The 25,820-nt window shown below is 41.1% G+C and overlaps 2 protein-coding genes across 3 annotated transcripts; both read right to left on the bottom strand.

Annotated features, from left to right (window-relative positions):
• Positions 1-4,056: 4,056 nt before the first annotated feature.
• On the bottom strand, positions 4,057-5,761 carry LOC124135412 (peptide chain release factor 1-like). Its single transcript, XM_046500729.2, has 2 exons — positions 5,750-5,761; positions 4,057-4,852 (listed from the first exon to the last, which is right to left on the bottom strand). Exon 2 carries the CDS (start codon positions 4,822-4,824, stop codon positions 4,555-4,557), a length of 270 nt encoding a protein of 89 aa, XP_046356685.1. The 5' UTR covers positions 4,825-4,852; positions 5,750-5,761; the 3' UTR covers positions 4,057-4,554.
• Positions 5,762-7,665: 1,904 nt separating this feature from the next.
• Positions 7,666-20,971, bottom strand: LOC124135374. 2 transcript variants are annotated; one of them, XM_046500683.2, is made up of 9 exons: positions 20,844-20,971; positions 16,617-16,886; positions 15,926-16,158; positions 14,626-14,806; positions 13,956-14,060; positions 13,063-13,198; positions 12,070-12,185; positions 11,349-11,607; positions 7,666-9,200 (listed from the first exon to the last, which is right to left on the bottom strand). In XM_046500683.2, the coding sequence occupies exons 1-9, from the start codon at positions 20,902-20,904 to the stop codon at positions 8,942-8,944; spliced, it is 1,620 nt and encodes a 539-aa protein (XP_046356639.2). In that variant the 5' UTR covers positions 20,905-20,971; the 3' UTR covers positions 7,666-8,941. The 2 variants fall into 2 exon arrangements, with proteins under 2 accessions (XP_046356639.2, XP_046356640.2); XM_046500684.2 differs by lacking the exon at positions 20,844-20,971 and adding an exon at positions 20,674-20,768.
• Positions 20,972-25,820: the final 4,849 nt, after the last annotated feature.

Here is a 25,820-nt window from a genome sequence, read left to right as displayed (position 1 = left end):
TTTCTCTCAGGAATGAATGAATGTGCAAAATATTGGTTCAATTGTCCCTTGTTTCACGGAGCCTCGACTGTTTGAAATCTCCAACCTTCTTTACAGTGCCTCATGCTAAAATTAACCCAGCAGGCAGATCTAATTATGTAGAGATGTATATATGTAATACAAAGGGATTTATGTGTACTGTATTTTTCAACCGTTCACATTCTTGTGTTTCCTACTGTTCTGTCCATGTATAGTCCAAGTTGTAAATTAACGGTGTAAATATCTGGGAGAAAGTTCGAAGTTGGAGAACATGCACCTAATTCCAGTCCGTTTTTGTGAACAAAAACCGTTTAACAATAATCTAAACATAATCTTCACAGGCACTTGCATGACACATATACCACCAGGACTTACAACGAACTCGGTGCAATATTAAAATGAAATACACCAATCTAAGTTAATGGTGTTTTGGAAATATGACGTTTGAGACAACAACAGTCTCCGAAGCACAGTTGGCAGAATGAAGGACTACAAAGCAAGATGTTGCAGGTTCGTATCTCGCCGAGGTCGTCAAGTTGATGTGTTCATCTGACTGACTGACTGAGTATGGTTTTACGCCGCTTTTAGCAATATTCCAGCAATATCACGGCGGGGGACACCAGAAATGGGCTTCACACATTGTACCCATGTCGGGAATCGAACCCGGGTCTTCGGCGTGACGAGCGAACGCTTTAACCACTAGGCTACCCGACCGCCCCTGATGTGTTCATGATTGTGTAGTTACCATATGACTAATATTTTTCTGTCATATTGGAAACGGAAGATTACAATGAAAGTACATCTGATCACTGTGATAGACCCTTCATTTTTTTCAAGTTAACCCACATACTTTTGTATCCCCATTAAACGCAAAAAACATAGAAAACGCCCCGTTTCAAATAAATTACAATGAATTTTAAAAAAATATGTTTGATAACCTGACACCCCTCAACACCCTCAGCCACTACTTCAGCCAGTACTTATAACAGTCATTGGTTTTGTTGTTGTGTACCGCCTTACGGCCATGCGACTACAAAAACACACAGCTCCAAATTCTGCAAAATCTACAGTTGTGTGCAATTTCATCCTTGAAGTATCTAAGCTGACCTCAAGTCCCCTTTGAACTCTAACAGAACACAACATTTCAACGACATGGTACCAAGTCCATGCGTTTTGTTCTAGATCTGGACTGAGGGTTTCATCCCAAATAACACCGGATATTCACATCTCATGCAGAATAACCCTTGCCCGAAAGATGAATGGACCTAACAAACCAAAAAGGATCAAACAACTAAGCAGTTTCTTTCTTTCAGGAAGTTCCTCTTAGTCATCTTGGTATCCTGGGTTAAGGACACGAAAGAAAATCTAAACTCATCTGATTCTGCATTCCACGGTGAGCCCAGTGCGTTTGCAGATGCAATTTACTCATTTGAATGTTAATCGCTGTCTTTCCTTCTTTGGTATTTTCTTGGGAGTGACTGAGCATGCAGTTTTTAACAATATTCCATCAATATCACGACAGAGGATACCAGAAATGGTCTTCACACATTGTACCCATGTGAGGAATCTAACCCTGGTGTTCGGCGTGACGGGCGAACGCTTTAACCATTTGGTTATCCCCCCGCCCCGTATTTCTTGGATAACTTGCATGGAATAGGAAACCCACGTATACATACCTACTGTACTTCACGGCTAGCCGCGCAGCTGCCTTTGCAGCTCTATAGTTTTGACATTTGTTTGAACGGAATCCATATTGTCTTCCATACAGATTGACTTTTCCATTGTTGCTGCAGACAAAGTTCAAAGGATTTGGCATATTCTTGAGCGATATACTCAGTCAAGAAGGGTGAACAATTTAGTTTAAATACGACCTCTGAATTTAAAAAACAGTTGGCTTTTTGTTTTGATCCATCGATCTCTAAAGAAATACTGATTACAGCAATGTCGATTTACAGCCTTTGACCCCACACTCCAGAACTCTATCCCAGATGACCAATGTCAAGGCAACGAAATTATAAACCTAACTGTTGTTGTGCCCTATCCCAACGTTTAGGTAGACCTAGAGATTGGGACTCTTCAAAACTGCAAGTGTCATGATCTGTTTCATGACAAACATGACATTGGATTGTCCTACTTCTGTTCTGTGTATTTGCAAACGTTCCTTTCTTAGAACTGTCTCTCCTGGCTGTTGTCGTTGATCTGTCAGGTATGCCATATTTATATTACCTTCCACTGACGTTTCATGTTTACCTCTGAAGCTGTTGTTTGGAACTGTCTCTTGCAGAGCCCATTCCTTCATGGTCTCAACAGACTCCTGACGTTGGTGCTCAAAACACCATCTTTGAAACTGAGCTCATGGGCTCATTCATTCTCTTAACCAGTAGTGAATACACCCACTCCCTAGTTCCTCTATCTTATCCGATTGCCTTAGACTGACCACAGCCACATCAAACGTGTCCACATCACCATATCCTCATCATTCCCAACAGTATTGGCTAGAAATTATGTATTTCTACCAGTTCCAATGTTATCTGGCGTCTCTTGCCGCCACATTTCCTGTCCACTCTCTCCAATGCTACATCACTGACTTAAGGCAGCGACCTAATATAACAACTAATTGTACTGCTTCTCCAGACAGGTACTGCTTCAATTCCAGTCTTCAAATTATGCAGCATCACCAAAAAAAATTCTGGAATGGAAACACTATTCAAATGTTTCCACATCTCCTCACCTAAATTGTGCTTCCCCATGACTTGCCTGAAGTGGTGTAATACCCTTTCTATCCATATTTGATCTTTGATCAACTGCCAACATTGTACGAAGTGTGTTTGTAACCTTGGTTATTGCTTTGTTCAGTGCCACCAGTGTCTAAGCTTGCATCATTCTTTTCACCAGGGAAATTCGCATCAGAGTGAAATAACCTTGACATTCCAGACTGAATGCTCTTTGCCTCTGAAAAAGTGGTTTGTTTTTAAGAAACGCTTCCGCCTCATATAGGGCAAGTTCAATTTCATCTTTGGCAATTCCAATTTCCTTGCTGGTAATCTTAACTTTCTATAAGTCACAACCACGCCGTAAGCCCATAGTAATACAAGGTACTATGGCCCCCACAACTTACCTGATCAATTACACCTGGAATGCCCACTGGTGGCATACTCTCCGTAGAAACATAAACAAACTTTACTGGATAATTGAGAGTTATCAAATCTTCAGATTTTTTCATATTGTTCTCGAAGGATGAATAAAACACACTGGCTCAACACAGATAAATAATGCCTCCAGTTTATTTTTAACAAAACCATTATCATTAACAGTACATTTATACCGTGAAATTTCATTGACTCAACATTTTCTAATTTGATATGTAATACGATGCATTATGACATGTCATGATTATGTAAATGCATACTTTTCTAGAAAATATGCATCATTCAATAACATGTATCATATTTCATACATTGTCATCTTATTCTCAAAAATACTGTCCAACCATTTTAACACTAGAAATACATGAATAAACAGTAAAGGACATGTCCTTGAGTTGTGTCCCAAGGGCATGACCAAAGCAATCAAATGTCACAATGGATCCATATCAATCCATTATGTTACACTTCCATATTTCCTTCATATTCATCTGGAGTAAGGGACTGGTCATTTATTATTGTATAATGTTGAGCTGGGGTGTAGGGTGGGAGATTGTTATTTGGACTGTATCATATTTTGCTAATTCCCTCATCTTATGTTACAGTTTTTCATGACCTACCCCACCCACTAAATACATTAACATTTATCATGCCATCCCCCCCTCCCTCCAATTGCTATAACAAATGACCCATCCATAAATAATGTTCAAATTTATTAATTTTTATTTGAGTGAGTGAGTAAGTGAGTATGGTTTTACGCCACTTTCAGCAATATTCTAGTAATATCACAGCGGGGGACACCAGAAATAAGCTTCACACATTGTACCCATGTCGGGAATCCAACCTGGGTCTTCGGCTTTAACCACTAGGTTACCCGACCGCCCCATTTTTTATTAGAAAAAACCTGTGTCATTTTTTCATGACCACCCCTCCAATAACAGGGCACTTCCATCGGAGGTCGAATCAGAACTTTCTAATCAGCCAATAAGTGTTACGATTTCGAAATTTCTATGTACGAGGGAGCAAAACATGCAGACCAGTGTATCTGATTTCTGTATCTCCAACATGAAGTTCCGAATGCCGATAAAAAAGGCCACACCTTTATATTGCTTTCACATTTTATATACCCTGTTATATTTGAGCGCCTGACATCAACACCCAAGGGGGAGTACCACTGGAGATAACTTGTGTTCCATGTTGGTTTTCATTTGTACAAATCAAAATTACCCAAAAGGCAAAGTGAAGAAATGAAGCTGGATTGTTTTATGAAGCTGAAATCTGATTGGCTCAGACAGAGAAGTATCATATTTGAGTAAAAATCTGATATTAATAAGATTGAGAAAAACTAGAAACCATAACACACACCGTAGAACCAACAAGATTTTATCAGAATCTATGCCTTCTTTACTTTATTTGTCCTTTTTCGTTTGTTGTCAAAATCCTCCAGTATGCCATCAATAATCTCATACTTGATGCCCCACATAGGACTGACAATGACGTCATCAAGATCCTCGCCTCCATGGAGGAATACGTCAATGTTGTGACAGTTCTTCCCCAGTCTGTGGTCTGTCACTCTGTCCTGTGGGAAGTTATAGGTGCGGATCTTCTCGGACCGTCCACCGGTACCGATCTGCAGCCTCCTGGTAGCATCGGTCTCTGCCATTTGGGCTGTCAACTCCTCCTGGTATATTCTGGAACAGACATGGGTGTTTCACTTTTCTAAACAGAGTCAAACAAACCTTGCCATCTTAATACAGCTGGAATATTGCTGAAGGTGACAAAACACAACGTTGATGAGTGAGTGAGTGAGTGAGTATGGTTTTACGCCGCTTTTAGCAATATTCCAGCAATATCACGGCGGTAGACACCAGAAATGGGCTTCACACATTGTACCCATGTCGGGAATCGAACCCGGGTCTTCGGCGTGACGAGCGAACGCTTTAACCACTAGGCTACCCGACCGCCCCCAACGTTGATGAACCCCTAGAAAAAAAAGAAGAAAGATTAGTCCAGAGGACTATGTAAGTTAGTGAGTGAGTGAGTGAGTGAGTGAGTTGGGTTTAACGCCACTTTTAACAGTATTCCAGTTATATCGCGGCGTGTCAGCTTCATGTGGGAGAAAAGCCCGAAGTGATGCAGGTCCCAGAAGTTTACCACTTCGGTGAAACCCATGAGCACGGGTATGGTGCTAACAAACCTAGAAACATAATTGGGGCGAACCGGGATTCGAACCCACAATCATAGGTTTCTGGCGTGCCCAAGGGACGCTTTAGACGAATGGGCCATCCGTGCCCCCAGAGGACTATGTAAATTTAAGTCCAGAGTCTTGGATTTGTCCTGCTTGAACAAGACAAAAATGTTTACAATGCTTACATTTTTTGTCAGTTTTATGTTGTTCCAACTTGAGCGGAAGTGCATTATTGAGAACTAGTTCAGATTTGTTGCCCTTAAATGCTACTTGTCAAAATGAGAACTTTATTTGCCCTTTGTCTTTGTCTTGCGTGAATTTTGAAGGATGTTGATGTGCTTCGATATTGCTGACAAGCAGGTTAAAACCACATCCCATTTTCTGCAACACATTCACTGACCTTGACCTAATGAGCTGCACTTTTAATACTGTGAACAGTAAATATTCTGTACCAGGTAAGCTATATAAAAGAATACAGTCGTATCATAGTTTTTGTGACCGCCTCCGTGGTCTAGTGGTAGAACGTCTAACCGGAGAGTGAAAGGTCCGGGGTTCGATCCCCGGCTGCGTCATACCAAAAGACGTTAAAAGATGGTACTTGTTGTTACCCTGTCTGGCGCTCGGCATTAAAGGGCTAAAACAAGGACTTGTCGACTCGGAGTCAGTATACTGTGTCTGAGTGGGGTATTCATGTTAAACTGCGGCATGGTATCTCAGTGGGCTAGCACTACAAATCTGCATCAGTCCGGGCTAGTACAAGCAGCCACACACACACACATGTGCATGCATGTCGCTATGTAAGTGCAATAATCTTGGGTGCAACATTTAACCCAATTCCACCTCATCTCACCTCATAGTTTTTGCAGATGACATGCAGCTTCCCCAGGCAAGGGAGTTAACTGACTATATACGTCCAGTTTCCACACTTGCTGAACAAGGCTGGAATTTCTTGGCTCGATCATAATTAGGTTAGGGTTAGGTTAGGGTTAGGACCGACACAAACAGCGTCATACGGCTCTGTAGCTCACTAATGTTTCTGGAATATGATATTACATCAGACACAGATATTTGGTAAATAATGATACCCAAACAAAATGAAACGTCAATTATACACAACAGACATCGCTGTATGGGCATCTGATCTCATGTTTACAAGGTAGCGGGGCATTGGTACATATTCAACAAAATTCAAATTTTGAAATACACAGCAAAACGGAGTGCATCATATTTCTCATACGAGTACAACATGCATACATTGCTTCCATTACTGACGTTCAGATAAGGCGATAAAAACTGAGGAGCAAAGGAAATTATACCTCTCAGTTGACTGTATCATATGTTTGATTTTCAAGTATCCCCTCGTTATCCCGGACAACTCAGTTCTGTACACTATACCCTCGTTATTCAGGATAATTCAGTTCCGTTCATTATAACCTCGTTATTCCGGACAACTCAGTTCTGTACACTATACCCTCGTTATCCCGGATAATTCAGTTCCGTACATTATACCCTCGTTATCCCGGACAACTCAGTTCTGTACATTATACCCCCGTTATCCCGGATAACTCAGTTATGTACATTATACCCCCGTTATCCCGGATAACTCAGTTATGTACATTATAACCTCGTTATCCCGGACAACTCAGTTCTGTTCATTATACCCTCTTTATCCCGGACAACTCAGTTCTGTACATTATACCCTCTTTATCCCGGACAACGCAGTTCTATACATTATACCCTCGTTATCCCGGACAACTCAGTTCTGTACATTATACCCTCGTTATCCCGGACAACTCAGTTCTGTACATTATAACCTCGTTATCCCGGACAACTCAGTTCTCTACCTTATAACCTCGTTATCCCGGACAACTCAGTTCTGTACATTATACCCTCTTTATCCCGGACAACTCAGTTCTGTACATTATACCCTCGTTATCCCGGACAGCTAAGTTCTGTACATTATACCCTCGTTATCCCGGACAACTCAGTTCTGTACATTATACCCTCGTTATCCCGGACAGCTAAGTTCTGTACATTATACCCTCGTTATCCCGGACAACACAGTTCTGTACATTATACACTCGTTATCCCGGACAACTCAGTTCTGTACACTATACCCTCGTTATTCCGGACAGCTCAGTTCTGTACACTATACCCTCGTTATCCCGGACAACTCAGTTCCGTACATTATACCCTCGTTTTCCAGGACAGCTCAGAGAATTTGTCTGAGATCATATTTTGCCGACGTCCCCTTCATTTTATCTAACGTTTTTCCATGCTACTAACCCACCCCTAATAGACATAAGGAAATACGGCTGTTTTGTTCAATTTTATTACAAAAATCAACATTGGAAATATAAAATGACAAATACAGCACCATGATCAACTGACCTTACTGAAATTAGAATAACAATGAAACAAGTAGCTCCTCTTCAAACTCAGTCATGGAATACCTATTTCAAGATATATTTTGAATCAATAAATTCTAAAAGCCAAAACATTTTATTTGAAGAAATGTCTTATGAAAAAAGACGCCACTTTCTGTTTTTTAACCTTCTGTCATTTTATCCATCAAAACAAAAATACTTAATAAACATAGAAATGTGAGGTTTAGTATTAATAACGTGATACTTGAATATAATGTTCCGGTGTACCGGAGTATGTGTGTATTAGAGTGAGTGAGTGTTTTTACGCCGCTTTTAGCAATATTCCAGAAATATCTGGCCGAATGACTTCGGCGTGACGAGCGAATGATTTAATCATTGTTAGATATTCATCCATCATATAAGATTAATTGTTGAAAAGAAGAATAACTCGGGTAAGCGTCAAACAGAGACGTAATATAGATTCTGTATATGTCCTCTGGTTTAAGCAATCGAATGAGTTGTCATTCCGGAAGTTATCAGCAAGTCGAGGTGTCAAATGCGACTCTATCCGGTTTCTGAATCTTGTGCGCAGCGCTCTACACTCTGCCATCCTTGGTGATCGGTTGAATGACCCATGGTACCCGGATGTACACTGCGCGTTCTACCACAGCGCAACATGCCCCAAGGAAACAGGCCGACATGCATCATTATTTGTTCCCGGTTAAAACAGTCAAACATACAATGTAAAATCTCTGTCACCCTTGGTAAACAGAAAAAAACATTTGAAAACAAGAAATTCACCCTCTTCAAAGCGAGCACTGTAACTATAGGATTACGTAACAGCGAAACGTTGTCTTTAGCCTGGCGGAGTGCTACGGTCGATTTGACAATATGTCCAGGCACGCTATATAGGCTTGTGATAACGTGATCATATGGATTCTGATTAACACAAAGCATCTTGTCAGTTGTTATTCGAAATGTGAAAGGGAGACTAGGATCAGGCCAATCGGAAGTCATATCAAGTTTCATACAAATCATTTCCAACCAAGGGCTAACTCAAATTTATGGTAAATTGCCATCTAGTAGGTACTAAGTACACAGAGACAAGGTGTCATGTTTTTCTTCCGCACGAATTTCAACGTTTAGAAATAGGCAAGGGAGCCTGGTCCGTCCTTTAAATGCAAGCAGTCTTGTTAGTTAAAAGACGAATATAAAATCGCAGAATTTCAAAAAGCCTTTTGACAGACAACAGCCAGCAACGTCATGGCATAGATGGCGACCATGGAGGATGTCAGAGGAAGCCCAGTTCCTGTTGGGCACGGATTTCTGTAACCATCCATGGCTTCACATGCTTCTTTCTCGGATCTCATCCCGTTCTTCACTTCCTGGTATTTGCTGTAGTGGTCGGGTTTCACGTCCATCTGGCGGAGTCCACTCAGAACGAGTCTGTTGTCCATGACATATTTATTCACATGGAACTTGCACCTAAACAGAAGAGGGTTTAATACTGTGTTTGGAATTTTCACATCAAATCTTCTGGGTCGTAATTTCATCAACAGAAAGGCAGGTATTGAAGTTCTACATATGGAAAGAGAGCGGATATTTTAAACAGATCGGGGATATGAAACAGATCGGGGATATGAAACAAAGCGGGGATATGAAACAGAGCGGGGATATTAAACAGAGTGGAAATATGAAACAGAGCGGGGATATGAAACAGAGCAGAGATATGAAATGGAGCGGAGATATGAAACAGAGCAGAGATATGAAACAGATATGTGTTTGGAATTTTCACATCAAATCTTCTGGGTCGTAAATTCATCAACAGAAAGGCAGGTATTGAAGTTCTACATATGGAAAGAGAGCGGATATATGACACCGGAAATGGGCTTCACACATTGTACCCACGTCGGGAATCTAACCCGGGTCTTCGGCGTGACGAGCGAAGGCTTTAACGACTAGGCTACCCGACAGCCCCGAGTGGAGATATGAAACAGAGCGGGGATATAAAACAAAGAGGAGATATGAAACAGAACGGGGATATGAAACAGAGTGGACATCTGAAACAGAGCGGAGATATGAAACAGAGTGGAGATATGAAACAGAGTGGGGATATGAAACAAAGTGGAGATATGAAACAGATCGAGGATATGAAACAGTGGAGATATGAAACAGAGTGGAGATATGAAACAGAGCGGGGATATAAAACAAAGAGGAGATATGAAACAGAACGGGGATATGAAACAGAGTGGACATCTGAAACAGAGAGGAGATATGAAACAGAGTGGAGATATGAAACAGAGTGGGGATATGAAACAAAGTGGAGATATGAAACAGATCGAGGATATGAAACAGTGGAGATATCAAACAGAGTGGAGATATGAAACAGAGCGGGGATATGAAACCAAGTGGAGATATGAAACAGATCGGGGATATGAAACAGAGCGGGGATATGAAACAGAGCGGGGATATGAAACAGAGTGGACATATGAAACAGAGTGGGGAGGTGAAACAGAGCGGGGATATGAAACAGTGGAGATATGAAACAGAGTAGAGAGATGAAACAAAGTGGAGACATGAAACAGATCGGGATATGAAATAGAGTGGAGATATGAAACTAATTTTAGATATGAAACAGAGCGGCAATATGAAACAGAGCAGAGATATGAAACAAAGTGGGGTTATTAAACAGAACCGGGATATGAAACAGAACGGGGATATTAAAGAAACTGGAGATATGAAAAAGAGTGGAGATATGAAACAAAGTGGAGATATGAAACAGAGCGGGGATATAAAACAGAGCAGAGATATGAAACAGAGCGGAGATATGAAAGAGAGCGGGGATATGAAACAAAGTGGGGTTATTAAACAGAACCGGGATATGAAACAGAACGGGGATATTAAAGAAACTGGAGATATGAAAAAGAGTGGAGATATGAAACAAAGTGGAGATATGAAACAGAGCGGGGATATAAAACAGAGCAGAGATATGAAACAGAGCGGAGATATGAAAGAGAGCGGGGATATGAAACAGTAGAGATATGAAAATTAGTTGAGATTATGTAGCCTGATTAGGCTACAGCGCTCACTTACTGTAGACACACTGTATTTATCAAATTCATTATGTAAGGGAGGTAATCGCAAAACATGATGCAAGATGAAAATCAGGGAAACAATTGTAGCCATTATTGTTCATTTTGTTTTCAACATCCCTCTGTTGATGAATATTTTGTGAAAATTATTTTATTACAAATTTAATTTGTTTAAGATTTTAATATGGACATGATAATTTGTTGCCGCCGTATTGATGACTGGTGACGTTTTCTTGTGGGGTATTATATTCATCATGTACATGGTATTATAATGAAATGGAGACAGGTCCTTTCTAGGTGTCTAACATGTCAATATGTCCGATATTTACCGGGTATGTAATTTCGTAAATATAGAATTGAATGCAAGACTATCAACGATAAAATTCGATCTTAAGCTGAATATTTATAAATTCCTTGTAATCGAACATTACGTTCTTCATAAAAAGGCAAACACAACTATCTCGACAAATATAAAAAAGAACGTCAATTAGGCGTTATTTTAGCCAAATAGCGACGAAATCTCCACAGTAGCGTCTCGTACTTAGTGTTCCGAGGGCATCCAGAACCGAGCAGGCCTGTGATGTTCTTCACTTGGTCGTTTCTGTTCGCTTGCTTGTACAGAAGGGCCAGATACATCCCCTTTGTTGCACTTGGCATCGGGGGCATGTATTCGACGACGACGTCACCGGAAGCGACGGCATCGCCGTTGATGTTGACAACGAGCCAATGTACGTCAGTGTTATGGGTTGATATATTCAACTCCTTTGTCGGGTTTACCAGCATCAAGGTGAAGAACTGACCTGTTGGGCGAGAATAGCAAATATGAAATCAACTCCAGCTACATGACGGCGGTCTGTAAATAACCGAATGTGGCCAGTGATTGAAATTATGAGCAACGATCCACGCTCTCTCGGTTTGTTGACCACCCAATCCTTTAAGTCGACTATTACGAACAGCAAAGGTTGGTGAGGGCCTCTTCGAACCCGGAATCCTAAATGGCGTGCTGTCTTAGAAACGTTGGATTTAAATTACCTTACTTAAATTACTTTAAGTACGAGAATCTGAACTTTATTAAGAAAGTGTTATCCCAAACATACCATTTGTTACATCTGACCACTTTCTAAAATGACATTGTGTGTTTATACCTTACACTCTTTTATAAATGAAACTGAAGTATATAATCCACGTGGGATCTAGCAATAGCTGAGTGTCATTGCACCCATACACATGTTGGTTGAGAAGCCAGACAGGACATTTACTACCTTGCAGGGCAGTGGCGGAGAGGTTTCTTGCCACAAGGTGAACCATGGGCTTTGCTCTCACTTTGGCGGCCATGATCTCCCCCGTGGACTTATAATCGACATGAACGTTGGCGGCGCTGAATGAGACAATATTTATAAGTGATTAAGAAGATGATGATGACATATAAATAAATAATGAATATATAACAACATCATCATCATCATCATCATCATAATTATAATAATAATATTAATAATAATAATATTATTATCATTATTAATAATAATAATAATTATTATAATAATTATAATAATTTACTTTATCAGTGATTAAAAAGATGATGATGACACATAAATAAATACTGAATATATAATTAATAATAATAATAATAATAATCATCATCATCATCATCATCATCATGATAATATCAACAACAATGATTGTCACAATAAAATGATATCAACAACAATGATTATCCCAATAATACATTTAATCAGCAACTTATCTCTGTGTGCTGTTTATTCTGAAAATCATATGGTCTTTTACATTAATTAACTTCTTCTTATATTAAATCAGTGTGAGGGTTATGATGATAATGGTGAGTTCGGTTCAACGTTGCTGTGAACAGTGTCAGTGTATTCCAGTGTCAACGGCGTGTCGGTTTAATGTGGGAGGAAAACCCGAAGTGATGCAGGTTTCAGACGTTTACCACGAGCTTGATATGGTGCTGTCAAATCTAGGAACATTATCGGGGCGCACCGGGAATCGTACCAACAATGACAGGTTTCTTGCGTGCCTAATGATGATTATGATGATGATGATGATGATGATGATTAACAAGCCTCTCTTCAATAATACCAATCGCAGTGAGGGAGTGAGTGGATTTGGCCATACGTCACTTTTAGCATAATGTTAGAAACTAAGAATCAGCTTCACATATTCTACACGTGTCAAGGAAAACAAAAGAAACGGATTGTTACAAGTTTGTATGGTGAACTGTAAATCAATCTCACCCAGTCTTCATTTTAGAACAGCAGAAGGGGAAAGACATGTCCGGGGTCATAAAGTGCAGGTCAATAGAGATCCCGGCCTCAGCAGACGACAGGTTGAAGGTCAGACCGCCATAGCTGACCACGAGGTCTTGGAGCCCTGGAATAAGAAAATATTTCAGAACGGAATTCTTCCTACGCTTGTTATGATATGAGGCGTGCTAAGTACCTTTCTGTAAAGGCGTGAGTGTGTGAGTTGGGTTTTACCATTCTTTTAGCAGTGTTCCAACCATAGCCTTCGTGGAATCTAAGAATGAGCTGCACTCAAGGTGTCACATATCATGACCTGTCAACTAGATGTGTGAGATCTTAGATGTTTACAGCTTATGTGAAACCAGTGAGCGCGGTTATGGTGCTAGCAAACCCAGAAACATAATCAGGACGTTTCTGGGATTCTAACCCACGAACATAGGTTTCTGGCAGCCATCGAATCGCGGCACCTTAGACGACCGGCCCACCAATGCCCCTTGGGTCACAAAACCATGCATAAACTGCCGGGCAACAGACATTATACACTTGAAAATTGGATTTGACCAACAAATCATAAACATTATCAAAACGTTACCAGACTGACAAAGTTGCCCAGACGCTGCAATGATACCCTATCAATTACTTCAACATCGAATAACCAATTCTGGTCTGTTTCACGTTTTGCCACTATCAAACATGGGTGTATACCTCCTCCCCTGCCATGAGATCGGTGCATGGGTAAATTGTAAATGATAAAGCTTGCAAATGTCAACTTTCAACTTTCATTCCAACCGCGTTATAGAAAACAGAGGTGTCAAAACAACAGAGATATCCCCTAATTAAACTAGTGGTTAGAGGTTTGCCGGCATGTGATGTAGATGGCTCACGTTTTTGGTGGAAGTAGGGGCACCTGTTTGTATCCCCCATGTCTCTCATCGTCACAGCGGCGTAGTCGTCGCCATAGGCGCGCACGATGTCGAAGCTGACGGGACCTAAAAAGTAACATGAAGCTGGTAAAAATAGGGGGTTTAGAGAGTTGGCAATGAAACAGACAGGGAAGCAGTGGGGTGGGGGTTGGTGGGGTGGGGGTTGGGGTTGGGGGTTGGGGGTTGCAGGGAAGCATTATTGGAGGGGGCGTGGTAGGTGGGGGGTTGCATGGAAGCATTATTGGAGGGGGCGTGGTAGGTGGGGGGTTGCAGGGAAGCATTATTGGATTAGGGCGTGATAGGTGGGGGGTTGCATGGAAGCATTATTGATTGGTAAGCATGAGAAGAGGATAAGGGCAGGGTATGAGGTCTCTGGGTAGTGTAAGGAAAGCAATCATCCACACACGTGAATACGTTAAATAAATTGAGGGGATCTATACAGTATGGATCTTCGCGGCCTTTGAGAAAGTCCTAGTTACACATTATATATCTTCTTTTATAGAGTCACTGTCTACAGTTTAGTTGATTGAGTTAAACCATTTGGAAAAAAACCTCATGTCCACGTTGTCATTTGGACTGTTGGTACAAGACACATGTGAGTAGTGCAACGGTATTCAAACATTGAGTTTACCTTGAAGACCATATGTCTGTATGAACTCGTGCATAAACAGGGGCTTCATAAGCGAACTGGTTGTATTGATGTATTGTTTCACTTCTTCGACTTGGATGTCCTTTGTTTGCTTGAAGACCACCCAGATATAGATGTTTAGCCGATTCAGGGTGTTCAGGGGACCGCTGTGGGGTTTGACAGCCTGGTTCAACAGAGATGACGAAGGGGCAATTAAAGCATTTATTTACAGCATATGTAATATTAGAGTCTTCGAACAATACTCAGATCAAGGCCATCGTCTGCATCCATTCTCATACCAAAACCAGCATCTTCACAATGCTAACACCACGGCCAACGACTTTACCCATGCCCACAGCACGGCCAACGATTTTCCCCATGCTCACATCATGGACAACAGCTTTACCCGTGCTCACACCACGACCAGCGACTTTATCCATGCTAAACCACGATCAGCGACTTTACCCATGTTCACACCACGACCAACGACTTTATCCATGCTCACACCACGATCAGCGACTTTACCCATGGTCACACACCACGATCAACGACTTTACCCATGCTCACACACCACGATCAGCGACTTTACCAATGCTCACACCACGACCAACGACTTTACCCATGCTCACACCACGATCAGCGACTTTACCCATGCTCACACCACGACCAACTACTTTAACCATGCTCACACCACGATCAGCGACTTTACCAATGCTCACACCATGGAAAACAACTTTACCCATGCTCACACCATGGACAACGACTTTCCCCATGCTCACGCCATGGACTACGACTTTACCCATGCTCCCGCCATGGACAACGACTCTACCCATGCTCAAGCAATGGACAGCGACTTTCCCCATGCTCACACCATGGAAAACAACTTTACCTATGCTCACGCCAGAGACAACGACTTTACCCATGCTCACACCACGGACAACGACTTTCTCCATGCTCACACCATGGAAAACGACTTTACCAATGCTCACGCCAGAGACAACGACTTTCCCCATGCTCACACCACGGACAACGACTTTAGCCATGCTCACACCACGGACAACGACTTTCCCTATGCCCACACCACGGACAACGACTTTATTGTTGAGTGGGTGGGTTTAGTTTAACACAACATTGAACAGTATTTCATGTTTATCACAGCGTGTCATGGTACTATGGCCGTTGTATATAAATCGCTCCATGAGCTTCATCAATAAGGAAGTGAGTTTGGTTTATCACCGTCGTTGAACAGTATTTCATGTATATGACGGCGTGATCAATGAACCCAAAGTACGTATCTTCCTACCTCGCCCATGGTTATGTTTCCACCGTCGGCGTTGACGTAGATGCCGTGGACAATGAAAAAGCCTGGGTCGTAGTACACTACGGTGTATTTGACGCCGGCCTCCGCTGACCACGAGACGTCCGGCATGTCCCTGTAATCAACTGACGTCCTGTAGTGAGGGTTGAGAGGGTCAATTTTGAAGGAAGTGGACCTGGAAGTCTGTTTAATCTCTGCCCCGCATCCTGTGTATATGCCTAGGACGACAGAAGGGTGGGTGTGATAATGACATGTGTCGTGAACATGATTTGACGACGACTTTAGCAACATTTTGTTTGTTTGCTTGTTTGTTGTTTTACGCCACACTCAGCAATATTTCAGCTTTTTGACGGCGGTCTGTAAATAATCGAGTTTGGACAATCCAGTGATAGATATCTTGAGAATTGATCCAAGCAATTGGGATACGATGACATGCATCAACCAAGTCAGCGAGCCTGACCACTGTATCCCAACTGAACAGATCGATGTTGATGGCCATTTTGTCAATCTCTCGATTATTTACAGACCGCCGTCATAAAGCTGAAATGTTGCTGAGTGCGGTGTTAAACAAAAAACAATCAAACATTACTGAATTTATTAAAAAAATATGTTTTAAACTCTTGAGGTATTAGAACCCAAATTGCCAAGGTGAAGGTTGCGTCAGGTGTCTACTTACGTTCCAGCGGTCGGGGGTAGGTGATGTTCATGATGGAGGTTATCGAGTCCGTCGTGACGTTACTTCCGGTGAACATTCGGCTCATAATGGAGTCATTCATGTTTGGTCGAAGATTGATACACTTTTGGGTAGAATCTGGACCATTTGGACACATCTCCTTATATTTAGTGCCAAACCAAAACAAGGTGTTATTATTCAGGGCGGCCTTGACAGTGGTCATACATGTCTCATTGTTGAAGTTGTTCTGGCAAACAGTCCAGTGACAGCTCACTAGAGTAAGGGTTGAGATTGAGAAATTAAATACTATTATAGGAAAACAATATTTTATTATACGACTTGATTTCAAAATGTTTTGCATTCACTCAAAAACTAGCGCGTAGCGGATTTACGCAAAGTGCACATATCGGTTTTTGTTTCATGGTTTGTTTGTTTAACGCCGCACTCAGCAGTATTCCAGCTACATGACGGCGGTTTGTAAATTATTGAGTCTGGTCCAGACAACCCAGTGAATAACAGCATGAGCATCAATCCACGCAATTGGGATACGATGGTATGCATCATCCAAGTCAGCAATCCTGGCTACCTGATCCCGTTGGTCGCCTCTTACGACAAGCATGGGTTGCTGAGGACATATTCTAACCCGGGTCTTCACCGGTGACATATGTTATATAAGTTTATAACTCCATAAATGCAAAACACATTGAAGTCAGTTCGTGTTAATAGACTGCTTACTTAATCATGAACACACTCAAAAGGTGAAGGCAATAATACGAACTAAACAAAATCGTTCAGCGCAATATGCAACACATTTGATTATCAACCAGTCAAGAAACAGTAGTCCGTTTGTGGGCGTGGCCCAAGTGTTTTTCGGTTTATGTTTCTCAAAACAAATTCTATACTACGTAACAAATTCCTGACGAGGCCGCTCTGCGAGTTTTTATTTGAGGAGAATATTAATTACATGGACCTGTGGGTTTAGCCAATCGAATGCCGAGGAATCACTTGCAGTTTATTTATATACTACATGCAGCTGTGATGTGACAATCCATTCATGCATGGCATAGTGTGGTTAGTACTTTATTAATCATAAAAATACTGAAAAGGAAATGTAAAAAATGAAAAGGTTTACGACAGATGGACGATCGGACGACGTACGAGGGGCAAGACATAACAATAATGCTGAAGGGGTGCTCTTCCGATCCGGAATCCCTGTGGGTGGAATACGAGAAGGGGCAAGACATAACAATAAGAACTGAAGGGGTGCTCTTCCGATCCGGAATCCCTGTGGGGGGAATACGAGAAGGGGGCTTTTCATGCTGAACACATGTAAGACGGCATGGAGACAAAAGCCTCATCACGTGATAACATTATACAGAGGAAAAGGGGGAACCAAATACTCTATAAAGAGGGAAGGCGGAAATCCTTTATATAATGGCTATGGGGACATGGCTTGATTTGCTCTGCTCTATTCAAATATTAAAAGGATTAGGGCGAGAGAGGGGTGGAGGGGGCAAGTATAGCTAAAAGGTATGCGTGGAATTTGGTTAGGAGGATAATGCATAATTCATAACAAAAATGATTTTGATTGTGTCAGATTGGCGACGAAATACAAAAATCCAAAAGGCTGTATTATAAAGCATGAATGACAGCACATTCTCTTTCTGTTTAACTTCAGGATGAAACACGACTCCGACGGTTTGGCTGAGAATGTAAACACGATGGGTTTGGAAAACCCCGTGGACCAGACCAAACCCGAGAGAAGTGTTGTATCCGACTTTTAAACCTAAAACCTAAAGAAAAATCCAAAACAACATTTTCAACAGTTTTATATTTCCAACATAGGTGAGCCTTGAGAATGGACGTACTATATGTACTGCTGGCGAATATGCACCTCAAGAAGAGATTTATCAGTGCCTCAAAATGTATACGAAGTTCGACCCAACTGAAATACAAGTAACATTTATTGCTGGATTTTCCATCCTTCCTCATCCGGGTCTTCAGCAACCAATGCTTGCCGTAAAAGGCGACTATGCTTGTCGTAAGAAGTGACTAATAGGATCGGGTTGTCAGACTCGCTGACTTTGATTATGCATTTAATCGTATCCCAATTGCGTGATTACTGAGCGCGGCGTTAAACAACAAAGAAACAAAATATCCTTCCTCACATGACCTTGAGCTAGCATTGTAGTGGGAGCTGTTCCGTAGCCAAAACAAATCTGACGAGCGACTTTCAAAACATGTAAAACCGGTTTTCTCTCTTCTTCGAGAAGAAGGCCTTGTTAAACCTTTAAGATTACGTCACTTAAGGTTTATAATTACAAAGGCTAGTATCCCTGTCGCGCATCCCACTTCTCTTCTAGGGTATCTGATCCCACTATTCTCCATTTTCTACTCGCCATTTGTCACGTAGCATACCTCGACCATTGCTAAATACTGACATGTTTCATGCCGGACCCAATACCCCACTATATCATTTCCTTTCCAGCGCGTGAGCACGAGCGTACCTGACCGGCCTGCATTGCACCGATTTTAACGTCCTTTTATGTCAAGAGCCACGGCGTGCGACGTGTGACAGTCATGTCAGGCTCAAGGACAAGATCTGACAAAGCATCTGTATTTGCATTATGTATTCAGCAGTACTGCGTTTGTGGGCTCGACATTTTTCGCGGCTTATCAGGATGGTGATGTTGTATCAGGCGTTAGGGGTGAACTGACCAAATAGCCGTCAAGCTTTAGGGGTGCCTTTTTTACTTTTAACTATTAGGTTTTGCCCAATAACGACGAAAAGGGAATCTTTAGAATTGACAAAAAAGAGAGTCAAAGACCCCTTTAAAAGTTGATACTTCATATATACGTAAGTTCCAAATGACTGCCCGGCTATTTGCATTTATGCTTTTGTTTTGATGTTTCTCAAATTATGAAGTATAAAATAAAATGGAATATATATATAAAATGTTACAGTGCTGTAGCTAAAGGGGATGCAGAAGGACGGTGTATTTTCAAGCTTCCGGAAGAAAATGAACTTCTCATAAATACAATTCAACTTTTGCTGACGAGCACACCTTTGACTGAAGGTGACTGTTTAGGGCCTTAGCAAATGTTATGATTATGTTCACACCCAAGAAGAAAATGTCACTTGATTTCTCCATCGTCGTTTATCGTTATTTGTTGCGCAATAACATGGTCAAAACATGCTCTCCAAATCGCTATTTCACACATTAAGCCACAACATAGAGGAATGTGAGAATGAAAGTTTTGAAGTATTCTTATGGGTGGGGCTCGCATTCTTGGCCTAGTGGGTAGAGCGTCTGTCAAGTGAGGTCGATGGTTGGAAAAGAAAAGACGATAAAAGATGGCTATGTCTGAGTGAGCTACCCATGATACACTGCGGAGTGAGTGAGTTGGGTTTAACGCCGCTTTTAACAGTATTCCAGTCATATCGCGGCGTGTCAGCTTAATGTGGGAGGAAAGCCCGAAGTGATGCAGGTCTCAGACGTTTACCACTTCGGTGAAACCCACGAGCACGGGTATGGTGCTGACAAACCTATAAACATAATCGGGGCGAACCGGGATTCGAACCCACAGTCATAGGTTTCTGGCGTGCCAAGGGACGCAACTCTGCACAGCGAATCGCGGCGCCTTAGATGACTGGGCCACCCGTGCCCCCCACCTACTTTGAGACTTCATGTAATTGTACGTGTTTACTATAGACATTTCTCGGCGCGCATAGCTGCAAGATTGTTCATGCAGCGTTGAGCCATACCTATTCATTCGTTCACTTTCTTAGACGACATTTGTCAGCTAAACCTGCAAAACATTTACTTAACAATTTGAAAATCCTTACTGAAAAGTTCATGCTTGTGGTTAAATACGGGAACTATCTACATAAACATGACCATATTACGCTTTTGAAAAATTTACGCGAAAAACAATCTTACGTAACCTTGAAAACAACAATGAACCAAAACCATTAAATGATATCCATGTAAAAATAGTATACAGTGGAATATATAACATACATACTATGAGCACCTAAAAGGGTGACGTTATGGGTTACCTTGTGACAGTGAAGCTAGACAGGAAAAATTTACGCGAAAAACAATCTTACGTAACCTTGAAAACAACAATGAACCAAAACCATTAAATGATATTCATGTAAAAATAGTATACAGTGGAATATATAACATACAGACTATGAGCACCTAAAAGGGTGGCGTTATGGGTTACCTTGTGACAGTGAAGCTAGACAGGAGACGAGCAAGACGATGCTGGTACACGAGGACGCCATGCTTTCTGCAACTCACCTCGGGTGGAGAAATATATATGACAATCGCTTCACTGGTCACCATACAAAGTTTTCTAAGGATGTTTGGGGGGTGAAGGGGTCGTGTCAAAATTTATATAGCCAATATATGTAGATTTACATCCCCTGTATTCATGTAATAACTTGATAACTAATGTTGAGCGTTATCGTTGCCTTGTATCGGGTGTATCTGGAAGACTTATTTTCTGGAGCCGTATGCTTTCATAGAAACAATCCTTTTAATTCGTATTGAAAGTGGATAGCGTATCCCTTTTACTATGGCAGTGTGTATTCGGGGTTATTTATTTGCACGAGCCGGTTTTTTTAAATTACAGATTTAAAATATATTTTCTAAAACGATCTTTCATTCATTGAACTGATGACCACTAAATAACAAGTGTGTGAGATAATATTTTTAGACCGCAGTTAGGAATATTCGAGTTATATAAGGTCCATTTCTTTTATATATCAGAGTCTTGGAAAGGCAAACAAGTGGTGTATATATTAACATGAGAATAACTGACACAGTTTTAGTCCATGGGCCAGAGAAAATTTGACTACCAAACAGAGGGACAAATAACCAATATGATTTTCAGCTAGCTTGATGTCTCAACTGTATGATTTCATGTGATGGACATTTCAGATGCCCAGCTAAATACGATTTTGGCGTCCATTTTCCAAGATGGTGGCCATTTTTTCCCTTTTTCTACAGATTTCAGAAATAAGCTTATAACACAGAATGTATTTATTTCAGACAACTTTTATTTACTAATATTGTTTCAGCACTACATTGAACACATTTTGTTATGCTTTTTGTATATCATTGAGTTATAATTGTTGTGTTAATGTTGAAATTATAAAAAGAAATTACCCTTTTTTTAAATCACATGTACTGACATGTTGTCTTTTCAATGCAGCGTTGTTGAGTAATAATTCACACCTTATGATAGCTAAAAATTGCCTAATGTATTTAATGTATTATATAAAATACCTTTTTGAAGTTAAAACACGATAGTGCATAAACATAAGCAGCCATATTTCAATATAGTGCACTTTTTCACAGATATTTTATAAATTAAGAAAGTCGTACATATTGCCACCAAAATTTGTTTTTATATTTCCTAACCAAATTTCCAAGAATCTAAAGTGTATAAAGTTAAAATGTACACATTGTGATATTACATTTATATGTGTCAACATCAAAAGTACACATACAAAAGAAATTCCACGTGCTCTTCTGCAATTAAATGGATCTCAAAGAAACATAGATCCATGTCCGGTACTAACTTAACGTTATATTTTCAAATAAAAAATAACATTTGCAGACAAATATAACTTGTTCATAATTCAAAAGTCACCACTGTCCTACTTCACAAATCTTCTACTCTTAAAAATCAGCATCTAGTAATATCTACTCACCAAACAGGAGACTGTTTGCTTGAGTTTCATGCCGTTCACATTAGCATTGTAACGCAATTTAGCATAAAATGGCCAGTACTTGTAACAGTTTCAAGAAAATATCTATAAATAATAGACATTTCAACAATGAGGATGTCTTTTTCCGTCCCAAGACCTGCAATGTGATACACATCAAACTGTCAAATTCAGTCATCATGATCACTTGGAGTGTTCTACATCTTGATGTATCTCTTCATCATCGTCATCCATGTTGGAGCAGTGTGACAACGTGCAGGCAGAGGTATATTTAAGACCATTAAATATGCATGTGCACTCACGTTGTCGACAAGAGATCTGGTAAGTCTGGTGAATTCTCAAGACTCCTCCTCCAAACTGCTGAGTGGTAATTGGCACGGAGGGTGTGCTGGAAATGCGCATCTTCACATGGTGGGAGCTGTCCAGATTCATCATCCCCGGAGGACTGGATGATCTTAAACACTTCAGGAGAAAGATGCCACTCAGTACCAAGATCTCCCAACCTTTGTGAAAGTTTCATCTCTTAGAGCCCTCAGCTTGCCATGACCAGCCAATGCACACAGAGAGTCACATCCAGTCCATGCATATAGCCCCACTAATGCTGTGCAAGCTTTACTTCTTAAAGCTTCAATAAGTTTTGTTATGTCCACAAGCCTCAAACGAGCTTTTGTACCTCGTCTGATAATGATTCTGCTGTTGATCTTTGTGCTGAGAGCAAGACAGATAACAAGCACATTTGTGTCATCTGTGACAAGGACCAGGTCTTGATATTCTTCTGAGGCATGCTTAGCATGCACCTGTAAACAAGTATCAGCGTGTTCATGGCCTGACTCCAGATGTGTTACACTTTGCCATCCCTCACTAGATGACTGAATGCACATATTTCCATGTGTATCAAACATTGTTTTGTTACCGAGATTTTCAAGTCGTCTTAGTTCTTTCCAACTCTGTGCCAGAAATCTAGGTTGTTCTTACTCTCGGTATATGCGGTTCATGTAGTTGTCTCAATGCAGCTGCTCTTTGTTCAGCAGGGAGATAGTAGCGTGACCTGGTCCCTGGCTTGAGACTGAACCCTTGTGTTCCACCAGCAGTTTTGGTTGTCTTTGTTTACAGTTTCTTCTGTGGTCTGATCAACTGCAATTCTGCCAAAGGGATTCGTTTTCCTCAGTTGAACAGAGAAACCCTTGTTGCGAAAGTGCTCATACATCCATGGACATGTCTCCTTTAACTGAGTTATCTGAGCAAAGTACATAGGAAGAAACCACACATAGTTGGTTTTGTTCATTGCAAAGCACCAAGGTATGACATTTCTGATGCAAGCAAGATGAAGATGCCAGTCTCCTTCTCCATCAGCACGAAGAAGGCCAAGCAGAATATCCACCATGTCAATGTAAGTCATCCAAAAGGCTGAGGGTTGACCTCTTTCATGGTGCAAGACATTTAGGTAACAGTTGAACATTTCTGAAATGTCCTTGTACGATTCATACCTCAATCCATCATCACGTGATTTATGACAAATGGTCTGATGGAGCTCACCTATTTGGATCTTCGCATCACTCAGCTTTGCTAGGCTTTCAGGATGATGGATCTCAAGCCATTCCACAAATCCATTTCATGCTAGCCTCAGAGGGCTTCATATACCAACTTGTGCAATAGGACTGCTCGATTATACTGTTTTCCCTCCAGTACCTTACTGATAGACCCTTCAGCAATGACTCGGGATTCTACTGCAAGATCACGAAGTCCTGTATCACCAAACCTGTTTCCAATTGCTAACATGAAATTGCAAATAGTGTTAAAGTTTCCAAACATCAATACATTGCCTTTAAACTTGTCAGGGGTTTTCCAAACGATATCTGTAGCTTTTGAATACAGTGCCTGATAGAAATCAACAGCAATATTCTTAAGCTGTAGAGATGATTGTACAGCAAGAGATTGATGCAGAATTTCTTGCACAGTTTCTGTTGCTGGAGCATTAATTGTGGGCAAGTAACCAACTGTATCAGCGAATACCTCCATGTCATCTCTTGTCAGCATGTTATATCTTGTCCAAGAACTTAATGTCTGATTTGTTGGATCTGGCAAGAATCCAGAGTAAGTTTTGCTGGTGTTTACCTGCTTTTGCGACTCCAATTACAAATTAACGGACCACGTTTCAGTATCTTAAACCTGCCAAGGGTTAAATTGATAACGCGCTACGGACATAACCCAGGACATGTATCTCTTGTTGTGCCGCTCAAAATGACCCCAAGGCAAACACATGTAAGGCGTTAAAACCTTTATCTGCATTTATGGCTATGTCATTCATCCATACTTGTGAAATCACACGGACCACGTATACATCCGTGGCATACTGGTTAGCTATTCTTCTTCAAAGAAAACTGTACTTGTAAGCTCCTTTATCATCAATGCCTCAGGCAAACTAAATGAAATCATAATTATGCCGCGATAGCGTCACTACAGTTTACCATAATACACCTTTATCGTCATTTTCATCGTACAATAAGTGAGTGATTTGGGTTTAACGCTGCTTTTAACAGTATTCCAGTTATATCGCGGCGTGTCAACTTAATGTGGGAGGAAAGCCCGAAGTGATGCAGGTTTCAGACATTTACCACTTCGGCGAAACCAACGAGCATGGGTATGGTGCTGACAAACCTAGAAACATAATCGGGGCGAACCGGGATTCGAACCCACAATCATAGGTTTCTGGCGCGCCCAAGGAACGCAACTCTGCACCGCGAATTGCGGCGCCTTAGACGACTGGGCCACCCGTGCCCCCTCATAAAATATGATTATCGATAGTAGCTAGTAAAGGTATAAATATGGACAACAGTCAGTCACACACTGTGACTGGCTAAGAAACTCACTGTTTATTCACTCAAAGTCACGTTTGCTATCTTATACTAGTACTATGTGAGTGTTAATGTTATGTTAGTTAGTTAGTTTGAAGTTTAACGCCGCACTCAGCAATACTCCAGCCATATGACAGCGGTCTGTAAATATTCGAGTCTGAACCAGACAATCCAGTGATTGACATCATGACCATGCTCTACGCAACTGGGACCACATGCATTAACCAAGACGAGCCTGACCACCCGATCCCGTCAGTCGTCTCTCACAAGCATAGTCGCCTTTAACGGCAAGCATAGGTTGTTCAAGACCTGTTCTCTAGGATCTTCACTGGTCTGTTAGTGTTAACTATATGCCATTACATTTGGCAATACCTGCAGGTTTGGAGGTAATTGGAACATTGAGATATTCTCGTGTATTTTTGATGTGAATAGTTTGTCAATCTTTTATTATGTTGTTTACACTTGTATTGTGACTAACATAGTATGTATCTTGTGTCCACGTGCAAACTTGACTTTTATCGTCAGTTAACGCCCTTGCCCTGAGAAGAGGTGAGGTGAAATGGGGTTTAACGTCGCGTCCAAGATTATTGCACTTATATAGCGACGTGCATG

Source organism: Haliotis rufescens, unplaced genomic scaffold (genome assembly GCF_023055435.1).
Source record: "Haliotis rufescens isolate VD_foot unplaced genomic scaffold, xgHalRufe1.0.p SCAF_6, whole genome shotgun sequence".
In the NCBI taxonomy this organism is placed as follows: domain Eukaryota; kingdom Metazoa; phylum Mollusca; class Gastropoda; order Lepetellida; family Haliotidae; genus Haliotis; species Haliotis rufescens.
The sequence above is the reverse complement of the archived record's forward strand: the minus strand, read 5'-3'. Positions and strand labels throughout refer to the sequence as shown.